The sequence below is a fragment of the Triplophysa rosa genome, linkage group LG18, assembly GCF_024868665.1.
Source record: "Triplophysa rosa linkage group LG18, Trosa_1v2, whole genome shotgun sequence".
Lineage (NCBI taxonomy): Eukaryota > Metazoa > Chordata > Actinopteri > Cypriniformes > Nemacheilidae > Triplophysa > Triplophysa rosa.
Genome location: NC_079907.1, coordinates 18,062,461 through 18,079,336, shown reverse-complemented (window position 1 = coordinate 18,079,336; position 16,876 = coordinate 18,062,461). Strand labels below are relative to the sequence as shown.

At 37.3% G+C, this 16,876-nt stretch overlaps 2 protein-coding genes across 3 annotated transcripts in view; one reads left to right on the top strand and one right to left on the bottom strand.

Moving 5' to 3' along the window:
- Nucleotides 1-2,230: 2,230 nt before the first annotated feature.
- sox8a (SRY-box transcription factor 8a) lies at nucleotides 2,231-5,664 on the bottom strand. Of its 2 annotated transcripts, none has more exons than XM_057359358.1 (3): nucleotides 5,095-5,664; nucleotides 4,564-4,793; nucleotides 2,231-4,200 (listed from the first exon to the last, which is right to left on the bottom strand). In XM_057359358.1, the coding sequence occupies exons 1-3, from the start codon at nucleotides 5,481-5,483 to the stop codon at nucleotides 3,521-3,523; spliced, it is 1,299 nt and encodes a 432-aa protein (XP_057215341.1). In that variant the 5' UTR covers nucleotides 5,484-5,664; the 3' UTR covers nucleotides 2,231-3,520. The 2 variants fall into 2 exon arrangements, with proteins under 2 accessions (XP_057215341.1, XP_057215342.1); XM_057359359.1 differs by having other exon boundaries at nucleotides 4,600-4,793.
- Nucleotides 5,665-6,292: 628 nt separating this feature from the next.
- Nucleotides 6,293-16,876, top strand: part of lmf1 (lipase maturation factor 1) — a 36,653-nt gene continuing 26,069 nt past the window's right edge. The window contains exons 1-5 of the mRNA XM_057359205.1: nucleotides 6,293-6,514; nucleotides 6,915-7,224; nucleotides 7,410-7,420; nucleotides 11,641-11,789; nucleotides 16,743-16,808. Of these exons, the coding sequence (XP_057215188.1) occupies nucleotides 6,295-6,514; nucleotides 6,915-7,224; nucleotides 7,410-7,420; nucleotides 11,641-11,789; nucleotides 16,743-16,808 (756 nt within the window). The 5' untranslated portion in view covers nucleotides 6,293-6,294. The remainder of the gene's footprint in view (nucleotides 6,515-6,914; nucleotides 7,225-7,409; nucleotides 7,421-11,640; nucleotides 11,790-16,742; nucleotides 16,809-16,876) is intronic.

Below are 16,876 nucleotides of genomic sequence, written 5' to 3'. Positions count from 1 at the left end.
ATATTTATTGCAATGATGGTAGTTCTGGGCTCGATTCATGTTTCTCCACTAGGTGGCAGTATATAATAGTTTTCGTTTCAGATGCATCTTTTTATGCAGAATGAGTTCATATTTGTGATTGCTTGATATATCGGCCAATATTTGGCCATTTTGTGATTATTAGCATTGGCCAATAACCACATCCATAACTAAATAATAAATAGATAATAAACATTGGTTATTTTATTGAAGGTTAATCTTTTTTTAAATCAGCAATAAGCCATCAGCAACTAGGCTCTATAGATCCCTGTATCAACATCATTCATTCTGTAACAGCTGACCGCTAGTAACAGCTATTGATAAGAAGGGATTCTTATCCAGAATGGATAAGAAGATTAACTTTGTATTCATCCTAAATGTTTGAATGGCAAGTTCCAGTTACAACAATCTCATACTGACATTTTCTCCATGTCTTTGTTTATGAAGATTCTATGTTTGGACACAGTTTCTTACAATTTCACTTACAGTACATAACTGTGGCTCTTCTTTCATGTTAAGATGTTTATGGGTTTTGTCTTGTTTAAAATGGGAGTTTATGAATTTCCACAGCCAAAAAGTTGCAGCATGGCATCAATACGGTTTTGTAAGCGTTAGTTTTAGCGGTATCTGGTCGGAGATACTTTTGCAGTAATTTAATTTTGAGTCACAGAATACAAAAGAAGATATTTTGAAGAATGTTGGTAACCAAATTACATTGGTCTCTTATTGACTTCCATTGTATGGACACAAAACCATTAAGACATTTCTCAAAATATCTTTTCATCGAAGAAAGAGTCATAATATGGCTTTTGAATGACATAAGGGTGAATAAATCATGTCAGATTTTATACTTTTAGTTGAACTATCACTTTAAAATGGAAACATACGTTTTTAGTTGACATTTTTATGACCGTTTTTCATTTGGCGCACTAAGATTACCTGTGCAGAAATCGGTGCAAATATTAAAATTACTGTGTATAATGCAACATAACATTTAATTTAATCGCATAATGTTCATGTTTACAAAATGCTTATTATAGCACACAGATGTTAATGTGCCATAACCAACAGCACTAAACAGATCTGAAAAATACCAGGATGTGATTCATTGTGGTTGTACTTAAAATTATAAGCAGAACATTAGTGTGTGTGTGTGTGTGTGTGTGTGTTTAAGGGAGAAGGAGCGAAGGGCTATACTGTAGATGTTTGTGTGTGTGTATGGGTTGGGGGGTGTTGTCAGACCCTGTTGCCTGACCTGATGCATTCCACTGCCTTCCATCCCCATCAGCCTGGCTCCACTGCCCTATGGAATTGTGGGTAAGTCAATGTTGGTTCTGTCTGGCTGCTTGTTGTCATTGGCGGCTGGGCTGTGCAAACGAACTTGGGAGACACTAACTTACACAGACACAGCAGGAGGCTGTTTTCAACTCAGCAGGAAATCATTAAATTAGGGTGGAGCCGCACAAGCGCCGGCCATCCTATTTACTCCATAAGAGCTGTCCAAGAAGGTAAAGACTCCAAAAATCATCGTACCAACCGCCAATCATAACATAAACAAAACTTCTGAAATTACACTGTGAAATCACACAAAAAAGATTTCTTTATGATGATGAATCTTACAATGAATATTGTATATTTATTAATATTTGAGATATTAGTAATATTTGTATTGATATTTAAATTCATAATTCGCAACAAATAGAGCATAAAGCTTATTCTTATCATACAACTACTCATATTTTGACTAAGGTAGATAATATTATGTTTGTATAATGTTATATTTTATATAAAATGTTTATACATTGTGATTTATTTAAAAAGTGTAAATCAAGTCATATAAAATGTTGTAAAACATTTTCCAATTGCTTGTCACCTAATATTGCAAGACTTCCTAACACTGGCAGCATTTCATTACAACCTATAATGGAAATTTTGGATCACTAGTCCAGTAAGCAGCCCGACTCCATATGTTATCCATTGAACTCTGACCTTCTGCAACCATTTTCAGCTTTTCCTCTTTAATGATTTTAAATTGTTTTATGTTCCCTTTATGTGGGGGTCCCTTGAATGACATAGCATTGTTTTCTTTTTATTGTTTACTAGCTTTTGTTGTTCCAAAGAAAAGAGAAGAAAACTTAAAAAATATTTATTTAAAATTGTGAATAAAACTGTAAGAGACATTACTTACAGTACATATCCTATAACTTCTAAGACTCCATCATGTCAACAGGCGCAATGAGAAGTGTCATATCAACACTGATTATATTCTCAACTTCAATATTATCAATGTAATACAAATTTTGTTAAAGAAAACTAAGTCCTAGTCCACCCACACCCATCTGCTGTGGAATCACTGGATCATTTCCACAGCATGAACTTATTCCGATACCCTGCATTCAATTTATGCATTTTCTGCGGGTTTTGTTGCTGTTTACTCAAACAGCAGTGGGTCATGTTTGATCCTGTGTTCTTCAGTGGTAATGATTTTTCTGCTTTCTATTTGTTTTGTTTCACTACCCCCCTTCTGTCAATTAATGGCTCTTTTATAATGAAAACAAAAGGCCCTTTGAGAGAGTGTCATTAGGAATCAGTTCTCTTTTCGGCTCACCCTCGTCCTCCTTCTGTTTTAATCGGTTTGTAAAGCTTTTTTATTCGAGTGAACTTCAGGATTTTTTTATGTATTCCTGACCGTGTCAGGGCTGTTTTTAATTGCTGTTTATTTGATTTGTTATTATATTTGATTTGATGGTCTGAAAATGACCCCACAGTGAGCTTATAATTAAAAATAAAGACATCACACAATACGGTAAATTTACCTTTTTAATAGTTAATAGTTTTTTAATAGTTTAATTAGCAAGAAGTAACAAGAAATCTGTGATTGTGTTTAAATAATGTGCTGAATTTAGACTAAGCGTGGCTTCCACAGCGTCCCACTTCGTATTCAGACCAGAAGGTAATGAAACAATAGCTAAACCACGGCCCGCTTTGCTCCGTAACCCTTTTCTCATGGTTAAATCGCTGTAACACAATCACTGTGGCTCGAGCGGCTTTTAAAAACTGCAATAGGATAGACGCAAGTGCCCTAAAACAGTTACATTTATTGATAATAATAGTTTGAATACAGTTTAAGTCTTCCAACACGTAATGTAATTCATTATTTTGAAAAGTTTTGCTGTTGCTTTAGACTCTGAGGTTACAGTGATTAATTTTACAATGGCTTTTAAACTGCGATTTCGTCTTGTACTTGTTTATATAAATGTGAAGAATACTGAGAAGTATACTAAAAAAAAAGTTTAGTGAAAATCCTAACGCTCTCTAGACGATTACCTGAAAAGTCTATGAAACTGTAACATACTGAAACATTTATCCAGAAACATCTGAGAAAAAAACACTGTCCCAAATCAGGGGGTCACACACCGTCTCTCCAAAAAGTGAGCTGCCAACAACGGCATTTTCGGGTCTCATATATACATTCAAATGCCACGTGTAGTCCCAAAAAACTTCATGGTCGTGTCAAAGTTGTGTAAACTGGCTGCTCCCAGTTTGAACCAGGACTATGAGATGGACTGGACAAACTGTTCAGAACAGGGCTTAAATAAGACCTCCTGGAGGAATGGAAGTATGGATATTGGTAGATGCCGGAAGGGTACCCTGAAAATGTAGTGTAGTAACTGGAGTTGTGTAGGTCAGGACAGTCGCTCAGGGAGTTGGAGACTGAAGATGAGCCCAGTTCAGATGGAAGCGGTGACCCGTGAGATTCTCCGTAATGAGAGGGGCTTAATTGTTCTGTTTTAATGAGTGGCCTTTGTTGAATTGACTCATTTGTACCATTATGCGAGGATGTGGATGGCGATCCAGAGCTTTTGTTCCACGTGGAAACACTACTGTGGGGATGATGATGATGATAAGACGTACCGAAGCAGCCAGGACTGAAGTGCTGCCCGCTGTTGTTCTCAATGTTAACCGCAGCGTGGCCGTTTAAAGGCAGGTACTGATCGAACTCGTGAACGTCAAAGGGGCCCATGTTGCCAATGACATCACTGCTGAGCTCTGATATGTCCACGTTGCTGAAGTCGATGTTCTGCCTCGCGCTCTCCGACGCATACCTGGACTCCAGTTTCGCGACTTGATGCTGATCAGCCTTAGGGGTAGTAGGAGGCGTGGGAGGACCGTGCGATTGCACTATTTAAAAAATACAAGGGTTGGGTATTTTTAAGTTATACAATACAACATAAAGTTATATAATATCATTCATATCACAATATTGAGTTGCATTGACAAAAGGTAAAAGACCATGAGAATATTTTAATAATTAACATTTCTGAAAGATTATAAATGGTTGCTAGGGTGTTGCTAGGGTGTTAGATGAATGCAAAGTTGATTGTTTTAGCAATGCAAATGTAATGGGTTTGATCACAGGGTACATACTAATAACACGTATGCCTTGTAATGCACTTTGGATAAAAACATTGCATAAAAATGGGGTTTAACATACATTTCTAAAGAAATTCGAAATGTTCTACTGTTAAGTACAATTCAACTCACCCCCATGGACCAGTTGATGATGCATGCCTCTCGTACCTGGTTCTGTCTTGTATATTTGGTCCGAGGGATGGTGATTCTTCTCAGCTCCCATGTCTGATTCACTTTGACCCGGCTTCAGGCTCTTTCGCCTTCGGGGCTGGTACTTGTAATCTGGATAGTCTTTCTTGTGCTGGAGCCGCAGTCTTTCTGCCTCTTCTATAAATGGTCTCTTCTCATTCTCAGAAAGCAGCCTGGAGAGGTTCCATCCATTGCAAAGCACAGATTTGAATGAAACGTTTTTATAATCCATTTGAAATGTTGTGAGTGAAATTAAAAAATAAATGTTCATTCAAAACAACCAAATAATATATATTTTCCACACGACTACTGCACATTACACTGTCCATATTACACATACAGTACCGAATGTTCATTTGACTACTACAGTAAATACTAGGCTATTATTTCCCTATACAGCACGAACAATGGGACCCACAATATCTTTATAACATCGATCTCCAAAACGTAGACAATTCTCAAATGCACACTTACCTCCATAACTTGCCCAATGTCTTGCTGAGTTCTGCGTTATGCAGATGGGGATACTGGTCTGCCAGCTTTCTGCGCGCTGCCTGTGCCCACACCATAAACGCGTTCATGGGTCTCTTCACGTGAGGCTTATCTTTCAAAGACCTGCTACCCTGCAAAGGCATCGGAACCAGGGACCAGTCGTAACCTTTGAGGACCTGGGACACAGCATCTCGAATACAAGGGGGGAAGCGCTCATCTTCTTCGCTGTTCGGCTTTTTACTGGTGCCCAGCTGAGACTGGGATTCCTGGTCGTCAGATATTGATGGAGACGACTCCGAATCAGAATCTTCATCGCCAATGAAAGCTGAGCTTTCTGTGACAGGAGAAGTTTTATCCGGTTCCTTTGACATTTTAAAATCCTTGTCTGGTACAGTAAAAAACAAAGATTTGCCAATTAGTATTCTCTATGCGCAAGACGCTTTGGATGCTGTAACACGATCTGGTAAATCGTTATATTCCATATAAACTTATTGATTTCCTTGTTTCTTGTGTCCTAAGTGTCTTGTATATTGCGCGATCAACACCAGCCTATAAAATAGTCACATTTCACAACTTGTTGGTATGAGAGAACTTTTTTAGAGGTTTCTACACTCTTGCACTCCTCCTTCTGTCATCTGATTGGCGGAGAAGCTTTTGGTGGAGTAGCACAACTTCTCCAATTGGTATGTCTGGTAAATCGGCAACTTTTTCACTTAATTGAACATAATTGACCAACAAATTAGATCATAATGCCATGCTCATGGGTTTTCCAGAAAAATCCAACTTCTCCCAAACCGGTCATTTTTGTTCACTTAAAACACTTTTGGTAATTTTGTAAACGTTATAACAGAGTTGTACGTGATTATGTGATTATATTTAAGAACTGAATAAAACCTTTTTTTATGTTTTAAACTTCAAACCCAAAGGATTACATTGCTACGGTTCTTGGGTTTGTCTAATCACAGTTTGAAACAATTGTCCCACATATAGCAGTTTGCAATTTAAATATTATTATGTAAAATGTTACATTTTAAAGCATCCGCTGTTAAACACGATGAAAGACGCGATTGCTTTCGACAAGTTTCATTCTGTCAGACCGTTGTGTTGGCAGAAACGCACTGTCCTTTGATTGGTCAACAGGCTGCGCGTAAACATATGCGCATGCGCAGAACATCTGAAAATATGGCGACTTCCAGTGAGAGCTCACAAAGTAGTGAAAGTTTTCTGAGAAAACGACATGGCGAACCGCTCAATTCAGACAGTCATTCAAACGAAGAGAGGAATGAGACGGTGCAAGAAGAAGACTTAAGCAAATATGATAAGAAAGGGGACGTATCGCTCCAAACAGGGACCTATTGGCTCACGCGCATTGTACTGCTGCGAGCCATCGCTTTCATCTACTGTAAGTTTGACAGATGGCATCTGACAGGATGCAGTTGCTAGGCGATACGGGAGAACTTTTGATAAAATCATCTCAGATTTTTACATACATTTTAAAGCTGTATAATTGCATTTAGGTCTAATACAGTATGTACAGTACAATAATTTTAAGACCATACTGTGGAGACAAAGTTATGGCGTATGAAAGCAGACTTTATCTACGAATACAAGGTGTAGATATAAAAGTTTAGAAGTACAGAAGGGGTACTATATTTAAATATGGTATGCTGAATATATGGGCACTGATCGAGTGCAAAAGCATCATCTGAAGGATTGTATTGTTTATGAATAAATTGCCCATGTCTCGTTACATTTGGTATAGTGAAAGTCAAATCACAAATACCTCATATTTCTTCTTTCAGTTGTGGCCTTCGCTGTTGCATACAACCAGAACAAACAGCTAATTGGTGAAAAAGGTCTCATGCCATGCAAGGACTACTTGAGAAGTGTGAAGCGCTATGTGGGTGGCAAGATTGGCATTGACGCCCTGGCATATACTCCTTCAATCCTCTGGTTCATGGACTGGAATGACATGGATGCCAACCTGGATGGCATTGCTTTGGCAGGGATGACAATTTCAAGCTTCGTCCTGCTAATGGGAAGGGCCAATATGATCATAATGGGATTGCTATGGATATTATATCATTCTGTTGTGAATGTTGGACAGCTTTGGTAAGCACACACATAAAATCAACAGTCCAGTATTACACATGCATTCATTGAGTAAGGGCATTTCGAATGAGCAACATTCCACGACTTTTTGTGTAAACCACACTTGACAGCACGCATGCAGATTGTATAACTGTGTGAAGAGAATGATCTTAATCTAATATACTTCTTTGTTCTCTCTACTGTAGGTACTCTTTTGGTGAGTAGTCATCTCTCATAGTAGCAGAAGCAGCAACAACCGTTTTTTCTTCCAGTATGTCATACTTTCTTTGATTTCTAGTAGCAAAATATCAAAAAGTCCACATGGAAGCAATGTTTAATGAATCATTGGAACGCACACATAAATTGCAGCCTCTCCCAGAAGTCCCTTAAGTGTTTAGGTTTTTGATTTGGAAGATCCACAAGTGTGACTGCTGCAGGCGTGGAAGCCAAATCTGTTTAGTAAAATGTCACTGAGCCAAGTCACAGTGGGGAAATGCACATTTATGCGTAATGATTCATTTGAACTTTTACCCCAACTGCATGTGCGCTCACCCACTTTGATTTTCCAATCCGTTCCTAATCCAAATTCTCCATATAAACAAGACCGCCACAAGTTAGCTGAAGTGGCCTGTCGGGATTTAATTTAAGTCTATTTGTAAATTCAACCAGTGGGTTCAACAAAGGCTCTGAGACAGAAGGAAATAATTTTTTCTTTTGTATTTTACACCAATTTTATTTAGATTCTTTGAATTTAGGTTAAAAAAATCAACATCAAATCATAACATTGGCATGTCATTATGTATGTTTACATGCAGCCATTTTGTCAATCTAAATGAATTAAATAGATTATAAAAGTACTGGTTACACGCACCCGAAACGATGCACTCCAATTGAAATATTCGTTCACATACATTGTACAGCATAAATTCTTAGCAAAACTTCCACGCAAGGTCACAGCATCTGTCGTTGAGTAAATTTCATCTCTGGATGAAGGTACAAAGTCAGGATTGGTGGGAGAGTTGTTTTAAGGTTATTACTGATGTGGATTTGAATTCAGAAATGCAAAATTCAAGCCTTTACATGCTTTATTTCTCCTATTGATTGTGCTATTTCAGGTCTATAGATGGTTTCATCGGACACGCGCTGGCCCTAAGTTAACTTCCAGTCTGTGTTTGGTTATAACAATTTATTTGATATTTAATTTATATTAATATTTAATTGTATATTAATTGTATTAAATTACATTAAAACTACAGTTATTGATTCTTTGCGGAGGTCTACCATTAAGTTAAGTTTGGGCCACATAATGTTTGTTTATGTTGTTGTTGCTGAAACCGTCTATACCACACTTTCCAGTCTCATCAAAATTTCTATATGATCAAGCTCAGTCGGGTCGATTAAGTTTTTTTTGTGCCTGATTGAGACAATACTCTTAATTACTAACAGTTGGTTAGTTGATTTTGACATTTTTCAGTTATAAATTTGACAGATCATTATTTAATAGATAATACATAAGAGAAATATTCACTGTTTAACTTTTTTAATTGTCAGATGGACATTTTTGAAGGGGCCCAAAGAAAATCTGTGTGGGGGGTAATGGCCCTCCTTAGGCCCCCCTAGACTCTGCCCTGGGATTATGAATCTTTTACATTTTAATTATGAATATATACATAATTCTTTAATTATTGTTGTATATACACATTTCCGAAATAAAGTAAGCTCATAAAAACTTTGAGATAGCTTTGGAACAATACAAAAAAATGTAACCAAAAGCATCTTCAGTGTAGTCACCTTTTGCCTAGAATTTACAGAAATGTTCTCTTGGCATTTTATCAAGCAGCTTCTTTGGGTTTCACCTTGAGATTCTTTTTAAACAGTATGAAAGTAATTCCAATCTGTTTTCATTGTTTTTATTAGCTGCTGTTTTTGCTTTGTTCAGTCAAAGTCATCCATTTCATAGACATTTTTATTAAATACATTTTTAGTTTGTAATGAAATATATATATATTTGCACATTCGATTTTTGTCTACAAAAGTAATTTTAGACATTTAAGTGTACATCTTTAGATCAAAACATTTTAAGATATTAAGAAACATTCACTCAGGTGTTCTAAAATGTTTGATAGGCAGTGTACATAATATAGAATATATAATATTTAGGTCACACATCTGTTCATTTTGTCACATTCAAACTTGGTACTTTAATCCTGATGTTATTTTGATGGGAGTCTAATGTAAGAAGTGACTCATGAACGCCTCACTGTTTAGTCCAGTTAGACCTAAACTAAATTAAAAGCAAATGGAACATGACGGTGTCTCAAAAATGCAGAATCTTCTGATCGTCTCCCAAGACTCAAATTCAATCAGTGAAGTTGCAGATCTAATGATGTTCTTGAGACTTTACTCCCAAACCGAACAATTGTGTCTCGCAATTTGATTACGGCGATGGTGAATAAAATACAGATCCAGAGATACAACACTGATAAAAATCAAGATATTTTTCACGTTTTCATATGTCTGATATTTTAAAGAGAGTTTAATAAACCTCCAATCCACACCTATGTTTTCCCACTGTCTAATGTGAGTCGCACACAAACTACCTACAGGCTGTATAAATAAACACAGTGCTTTGATGGTCTTCATGCATGTTGAAAGGCCATGCCAGAGAGACTCGGTGGTAAGATCATAGCATTTGTGCCAGTGGTAGCATAAATTCTGCCTAGCAGCTTTTTGCAAGTGATCCAATCGTTGCAAAACATTTGATTTAATCTCAGTGATGCAATGGTTCCAATGTGCTGAAGGCCAAATGAAATCCACTAGCATGACTCTTTTGTATGTAGGCTTTATTCTCTGTAGCGAAGCAATACAGTGTAATAATTTTGTACTCCTCTGCGATACTGATCGCTGAATTTTGCACGGATCGGATCCCTAAGGAGAAGTTTAGGTGGCAGTAGTTAGAGATTCAGAGCACATCATCCTTGCTTTGGGGTTTCTTTTAACCAGGCCAGACAAAAGGAAAGGGAAATGTGAATGGTGTTGAATGCTAAGTGAAATGCATAAAAAATGTTTGCTATATGTTCTCTTATGCTGGGTTCCCACCAAACGTGAATTAAGCGATTTGCGCAAGTAAATTACATACAAAGTCGATGCAAAGACTCGTATAGACACGCGTCAATATCGTCTTCCGCGAAGGTTGAAAATATTTGTCAGATAATAACTAACTTTTCCAGCGAGTAACGCTGGATTCACACAGGGCGTCAGCGTCAACGCTTCTCATTTACTTTGAATGGGTGACGTCATGCGTTGCGTAACTGAATTGTGTGTCCGTCAGCGTCGCTTCACTGGCGTTGCTCAAGGGAAGAAGTTGAGAAATCACAACTTTTCAAGCGCCAACGCTTGAAAGTGCAGGCGGTAGCCAATTGCGTTCATGCAAGACCGGAGAACAATTTGATTGACAGTTGTCATTATGACGATAGCGTCGGCCACGCTTCAGACACGCCCTCCGTCAAGCTTTGATGCTGAAGCCCCGTGTGAATCCAGCGTAATAAAAAGCGTGGAATACGATTGTTCGCATTTGGTGTAAACCCAGCATTAGAACTTTCTTTCTGGAAGGTACCTGTTTGTTTTCAAATTGTAGAACTATTAAAAGGATAGTTCACCCCCAAATTATTATTTTTTCATTATTTACTTGCATGACTTTCTTTGTTCTGCAGAACTTAAAAGATCATATTTTGAAGAATGTTGGTAACCAAACAACACTGGCACCCATTGACTTCTATTGTATGGACACAAAATCACATTTCTTAAAATATCTTATTTTGTGTTCCATTGAAAAAAAAGAATCATATACAAGTTTTGGTAACACTTTAGTATAGGGACAAATTCTCACTATTAACTAGTTGCTTATAAGATGCCTATTTTTAGCATATTGGCTGTTTATTAGTACTTATAAAGCACATATTCAACATGACCATATTCTACTTCCCTAATCCAACCTAATACCTAAACCTAACAACTACCTTACTAACTATTAATAAGCAACAAATTAGTAGTTTACTGAGGCAAAAGTCATAGTTAATGGTTTATTAATACCAAGATTTTTTTTCTCTAAATATTTAAGTAACTGCAGATAAGTTGGAAACTCATTGAATATTGCTCAAGAGGTGTGGGAATACTGTGTTAAGCTTTGTCAGTGGGAAGAATTAAGACACCACAGCATATGGAATGATTTAGTTTTCATAAACAGGCTTTCTGTAGTGTTTTGATTAGCACGCTGTGCTGTGCTGTTTTTATTTTTGTGCAATAACATTAATTTTCCACTCTCACTGCTAACATTAAAACCTTGTGTAATGCAATTGTGGTTTTGTCGGCATGTGCATGTATAAATGTTTTTTTGATCTGTGAATGTGTAGCTATCTACTCTTTACATGTGTTCAGGTTGGGAGAGTCAACTTCTGGAAACCGGGTTCTTGGGTATCTTCCTGTGCCCGCTGTGGAGCCTGGCACAGATGCCACGCGGCTGCCCGCCTTCCCTTATCTCCATCTGGACATTCCGCTGGCTCATAGTTCGCATCATGCTGGGTGCGGTCAGTACACACACACACACAACTTATATTTTTTCATTCATATAGAGTGTGCGGGAAAAACAGTACATGTGTATTGCTAATACACACACTGTCAGACGACTTCTGTCTGGATTTTTTATGGTTTCTATGACTGCCGTAATGCTGGCCCATAACTGTTGCCATGTAGATGAAAATGTTTTTCCAATTAGAGACATAAATTAGGAGGAATGGGGAAGGGGAGCTGCACGTTCGGTTAAACAAGGCCAAGAATATAATTGCCTTTAAGTACTTACAACTGTAAAAACCCTACAGCCATTTCCCCTCAGACACAAGACGCATAAAAACTCCCGTATGACTCTAAGACTGAAAGGTAAAGTGAAAAGCTGGTTTTAATAGTATGGTAATGATTATCGTTCATTTGCGCTGTCTCCTCAGATTTCTCCGTGTTCGTTGCGTGAACGCTGATGGAAATAAAGAACTGTACTTTAGGGCTTATGAGATGAATGAATCTTGTCCATATCACCCAGTCCTCTAATTGGTTTTATATGTAATGCAGTCGTTAAAACTCTTACCGATTTGTGAATTGGGAATTTACTGTTGATGGTGTTTGTCGATGTCGATTATGAGATTTTTTATTTACTTGATGCATGTGTTAGACCGGTGAAGCTAGGTCATATCTAATATGCAGGCACTAACAGGTAGTTCTCACTGTTGGTCTTGGACTTTAAGCTTGCTGGATTTTCATTCCAAACGCGTAAACATTCATCAAGGGAGGTCAATTACACGCACACGGGATAATTCGCCAAACGCTTTCTTTTGCATTTTAATAGTACGATTAAATCAAAAGTGTTGTGGCAAAACATTCATTAGCACCAGCAATTTGCATTGTTAGCCAAATGAACACCAAAAGGGGTGTTTAGCGTTTCACAAGCCGCTCTCTGTTCCGAGAAGAACTGAGATGAACGCCAGCGGTTTATGAATACAGTCTACCCAAGGTCGTAGCCGATTCAGTGGCCAAGCTGTCGTTCACGAAAATTTCTTTTCTTCTTTTTTCCGTTTCTCAGCAAGGGACGTTTTCAAGCACACATCAAAGCGGCTCTTGAAATCCTTCAGTCTTGAGGCTTGGATTTCTGACCGGACACTGTTTCTTGTGGTTCGTGCGATTCCCCCGACTCCACACATTTATTATCTGCTGAAAACTTTGCTGAAAGTTATTTTTAACGTCCGGGGAGATTTTCTTTATGTTTGTCAGATTGTTCAAGGAATCTTTCACTTAGCGACTGAAGTTCACACATTCCACCAGGAGTCAAACCTCTCATGTTTAAAATGTTGTCGAGTGTCTTCACCATCTGTTCATATTCATTAGCCATCTATCTCAAAGATTCTTTTGAAGTTCGCTGGAGCCATTGCTTGAATATTCATAAAAATGATAGGGGAATAGTTCACCCAAACATGTAAATTAATTCTGACGTTATTTACACACCTTTTTATCGATCCAAACCATAGTTTTCTTTTTCTGTGTAACGAATTAGGAGAAATGTGGAAGAAAATACTGGTGTACCGGTATAAGTGCAGTTGACCAAAAAAAGCACCACCAAAGAATCATTTTTCATTTTGGAGTTTGAAAGCCTACATACTGGAATGTATAAAAAGTGCAATTGTCAGCATTTATCTTTTTATGTTATAAGTTTAGATATCGTGTGGGTACATTTTATTCAGTATTCTCATTTTTGGAGGGCTTATTTCTTTAATAACTACTCATGTAATTACATTTATTAATACAGATTAAATGATAAAGTCCAATCCCGATCACGTCACACTCCGAGAATTCGATCTGGAAAGAATTGCAGTACAGTTTGATAGATTTAAAGGAGTAGTTCACCTTCAAAATGAAAATTCTGTCATCATTTACTCACCCTCTTGTCATTTCAAACCTGTATGACTTTCTTTCTTCTGCAGAACACAAAAGAAGATATTTTGAAAAATGTTGGTAACGGAACAGCACAGCCCCCCATTCACTTCTATTGTAACCAATGCAAGCGAATGGGGGGCTGTTAACAACATTCTTCAAAATATCTTCTTTTGTGTTCTGCGGAAGAAAGTCATTCAGGTTTGAAATGACAAGAGGGTGAGTAAATGATGACAGAATTTTCATTTTGAAGGTGAACTACTCCTTTAAATCGACCTAAAATACTCTGTTACTCAGGGAATCCAAGAATTTTGGATGTGATATAAACCTAGAAACATTTAAAACAACAAGATTTGTACTTTTATTACGATGTTGCAAACTAACTTGGCCTGTTAAATGCTGGTCTGTTAAAGATTCTATGAAGAATCCAATTAAACTTTAAAGAGCAGGAAATCATATCCCAGTTTTCCCTACATTCATCATTTTACCCACTTAAACTCATTGCATTATTGTCTGGGTAATCCCATTAACATTAGAATTGGTAATTGATTTTAGGAATTCAATAAATCTCATTCTTTCTGCATAGATATTTTGTTGTGTATCTCTCTGACAATCTGAAAGGCACTTATTGTCTTACATTAACAATGTAACTACAGTCTGCCCTGGATGTACTCATAAACTAATTTACTAACTGTGGATTAAACTGCTTCTGCTTTCCAATGTGCTGTTTGCTAGCATTTTGCAGTTTAGGGTCTTGCAATGCTTTCTTAAGCAGTTTAATGTTATTTTCATGCACAAAACGTTCAGTTCAATTAATTCAGTTTGGTGTGCACACTCAGTAAGAGACACTCTGTTTTGGTTTAGTATACCTGAGTACGTTCTGTTTTCTGGCACATTTTTCCTGTTTCAGACGTACGCTGTGCGTTCGACGGTTCCTCTTTTGGATGGTTGGCAAGAGTTTTTGGCGTTCCCTGAGGTTGTGTGTCAAGCACGGGCACAGCAGCTCTCTCTGGCTTTTCACTCTCTCCTGTCAGCAAAACGTTTTTAGAAGCGAATTGCCGGTTGCAGAAGCTAATGACTTTTTAATTCATCTATTAGTGAGTGCCCATCAGATAAGTCTGGTTAAACTTCCTGTCACATGCACCTGTGTGCTAAACACTGAGCCTTTGGATATACTAGGATATACTATACTTGGAGATTCTAACCAGGACTGACAGTAATTAACTGGAATTACTTTTAGATGTAAAAATTGAAATGAAGAGAAATTGCTGTTGGCCTTATGTAGGCAAGATGTGGATTTATGTACGGCTAACATTTTGTAGTATCATAGTACTGACTTTAGTGTATTCTTGAGTTGCAGTATTTTTAACTAACATTGCCAATGGTTACTGCCTGTTTAGCTTGTTTTTATCAGACAGTAATAATAATTTGAGTTATATTAAACAACAGGTTAAAAAGCAAAGATGCCTTTTGATTTTTTAAAATGTCACATAAGGAAATAAATCCTCATTGTTTAAATCTATTGACCTTGCTAGGAGATGCAAATCATATTTAATCAAATTATTTGTAATTTTGCAAAATAACAAAATAGTACACAGGATGCGAATTGCTGTCATTAAAGTAATGTGACCTTCAGACGGCAGCGCTCCAGTTGGATATTTGTTGGAATCATTTGGACCATTCTGGCTTTATTTATTGGCCAGCTGATAGGTGGGTTGAGGGTGGGAGGCAGTCATTTTCACATTAGTGCAATCACATTTTAAGGAGCTAATACTCATTCCAAGGTTCCTTATTGCATTATCCCTAATGTCATAAATGAAAGAATGTACTTGATAAGCAACAAAATATCATGATGCATTCGTTTCTCACTCTGGGATGCGAACATGCCTGTGATGCATGTCAGGTCACAACTGGGGACAACTGGGGATGTTGTCCTGGGTCCTGAGATGAGGGGTCCTCTGAGGACCTCTATGGCAGGATACATTGGGTGAGCCAATGCTGTTCTCTAGGCAAGAAAATGTGAATATAATACATATTTTAACATAAAATTCAAGCTCCCGTCATAAGAAAAACTGATATAAATGCTAAGGGATAGTTTAGGCAAAAATGAAAATGATTTTATCATGTACTCATCCTCATGTCATTTCAAACCCATTTAACTTTCTTTCTTTTGCAGAACGCAAAAGAAGATATTTTGAAGAACGCTGGTAACCAAACAACTTGGCCCTTAATGACTTTGATTCTGGCACAAAACCACAGAGACATTTCTTCTTTTGTGTGCCACAGAGGAGAAAGTCATATACAGATTTAAAGTTACATGATATTAATACATTATGAGAGAATTTTTGGGTAAACTATCCCTTTCAGAAAATTATTTTTATTTTCACATTTCAGTCAGGAATCCCTATATAGCACATGTACCACATATGCAATGCATTTAGCAGCTGTATATATTTGACCTTTTCTGAGTAGCTAGTAGTCTCATTGGGCCCCTGGGAGTATGGAGCGTGCTTATAAAAATGTTGTCCCGGCACTGTGAATTTAAGCGACAATCCTGATCCGGCCTGTTTTTTAATGGATTGCAAGCAGAATTGCTGAAGCTGAGCGCGTTGTTTATTGTGATTCAGTGTGTAGCTGGCATTCCCGGTCGATTTACAGCGAGATCCAAATCACCTCAGGTTAAGAAAAACAGCTGTCAGGAGTTAAAAATGTTTAAAGTCTGCCATCAGTAATACAGTTGATGAGTGAAGAAAGTGCTCTCTTTTCTTCTACATTAATTATATTATTTCTAAAGCAGTGATGGGCTGTACAGTATAAATGAATGGAGCGCCAGAAGATATATTTTATTTATAATTTACACAGTAAAGCCGATTGACATGTTTCAGTTTGTCTCGAAGAGGATGTCTGTGTGCAATGTGTCACAAAAATGTTCTTTTCTTTGTTATGGGCTATCAAAAAACTGATGGGAATATCACAAATAAGATCTTAATGCTTTGAAATGCTAGATTATTTAAGTAAACTTATTACTTTCTTTTAGTTTGTTTTTGTCTTTTTTTTCTCATCAGGGACTGATAAAGATAAGAGGGGACCGTTGTTGGAGGGACCTCGCCTGCATGGACTATCATTATGAGGTGTGTGTATGCAATTTATGTGATTTTCTGTTTATTTCTGTTCAGAAACGATTCACAGTTTAGTTTTG

What these genes read in the sequence shown, in the direction of transcription:
- sox8a (XM_057359358.1), bottom strand. Translation starts at nt 5,483, where the DNA reads ATGTCAAAGGAACCGGATAAAACTTCTCCTGTCACAGAAAGCTCAGCT. An exon ending in ACATTGGGCAAGTTATGGAG is followed by an intron (nt 4,794 to 5,094) that starts GTAAGTGTGCAT and finishes GAACCTCTCCAG; the next exon opens with GCTGCTTTCTGAGAATGAGA. An exon ending in TCATCAACTGGTCCATGGGG is followed by an intron (nt 4,201 to 4,563) that starts GTGAGTTGAATT and finishes TTTTTTAAATAG; the next exon opens with TGCAATCGCACGGTCCTCCC.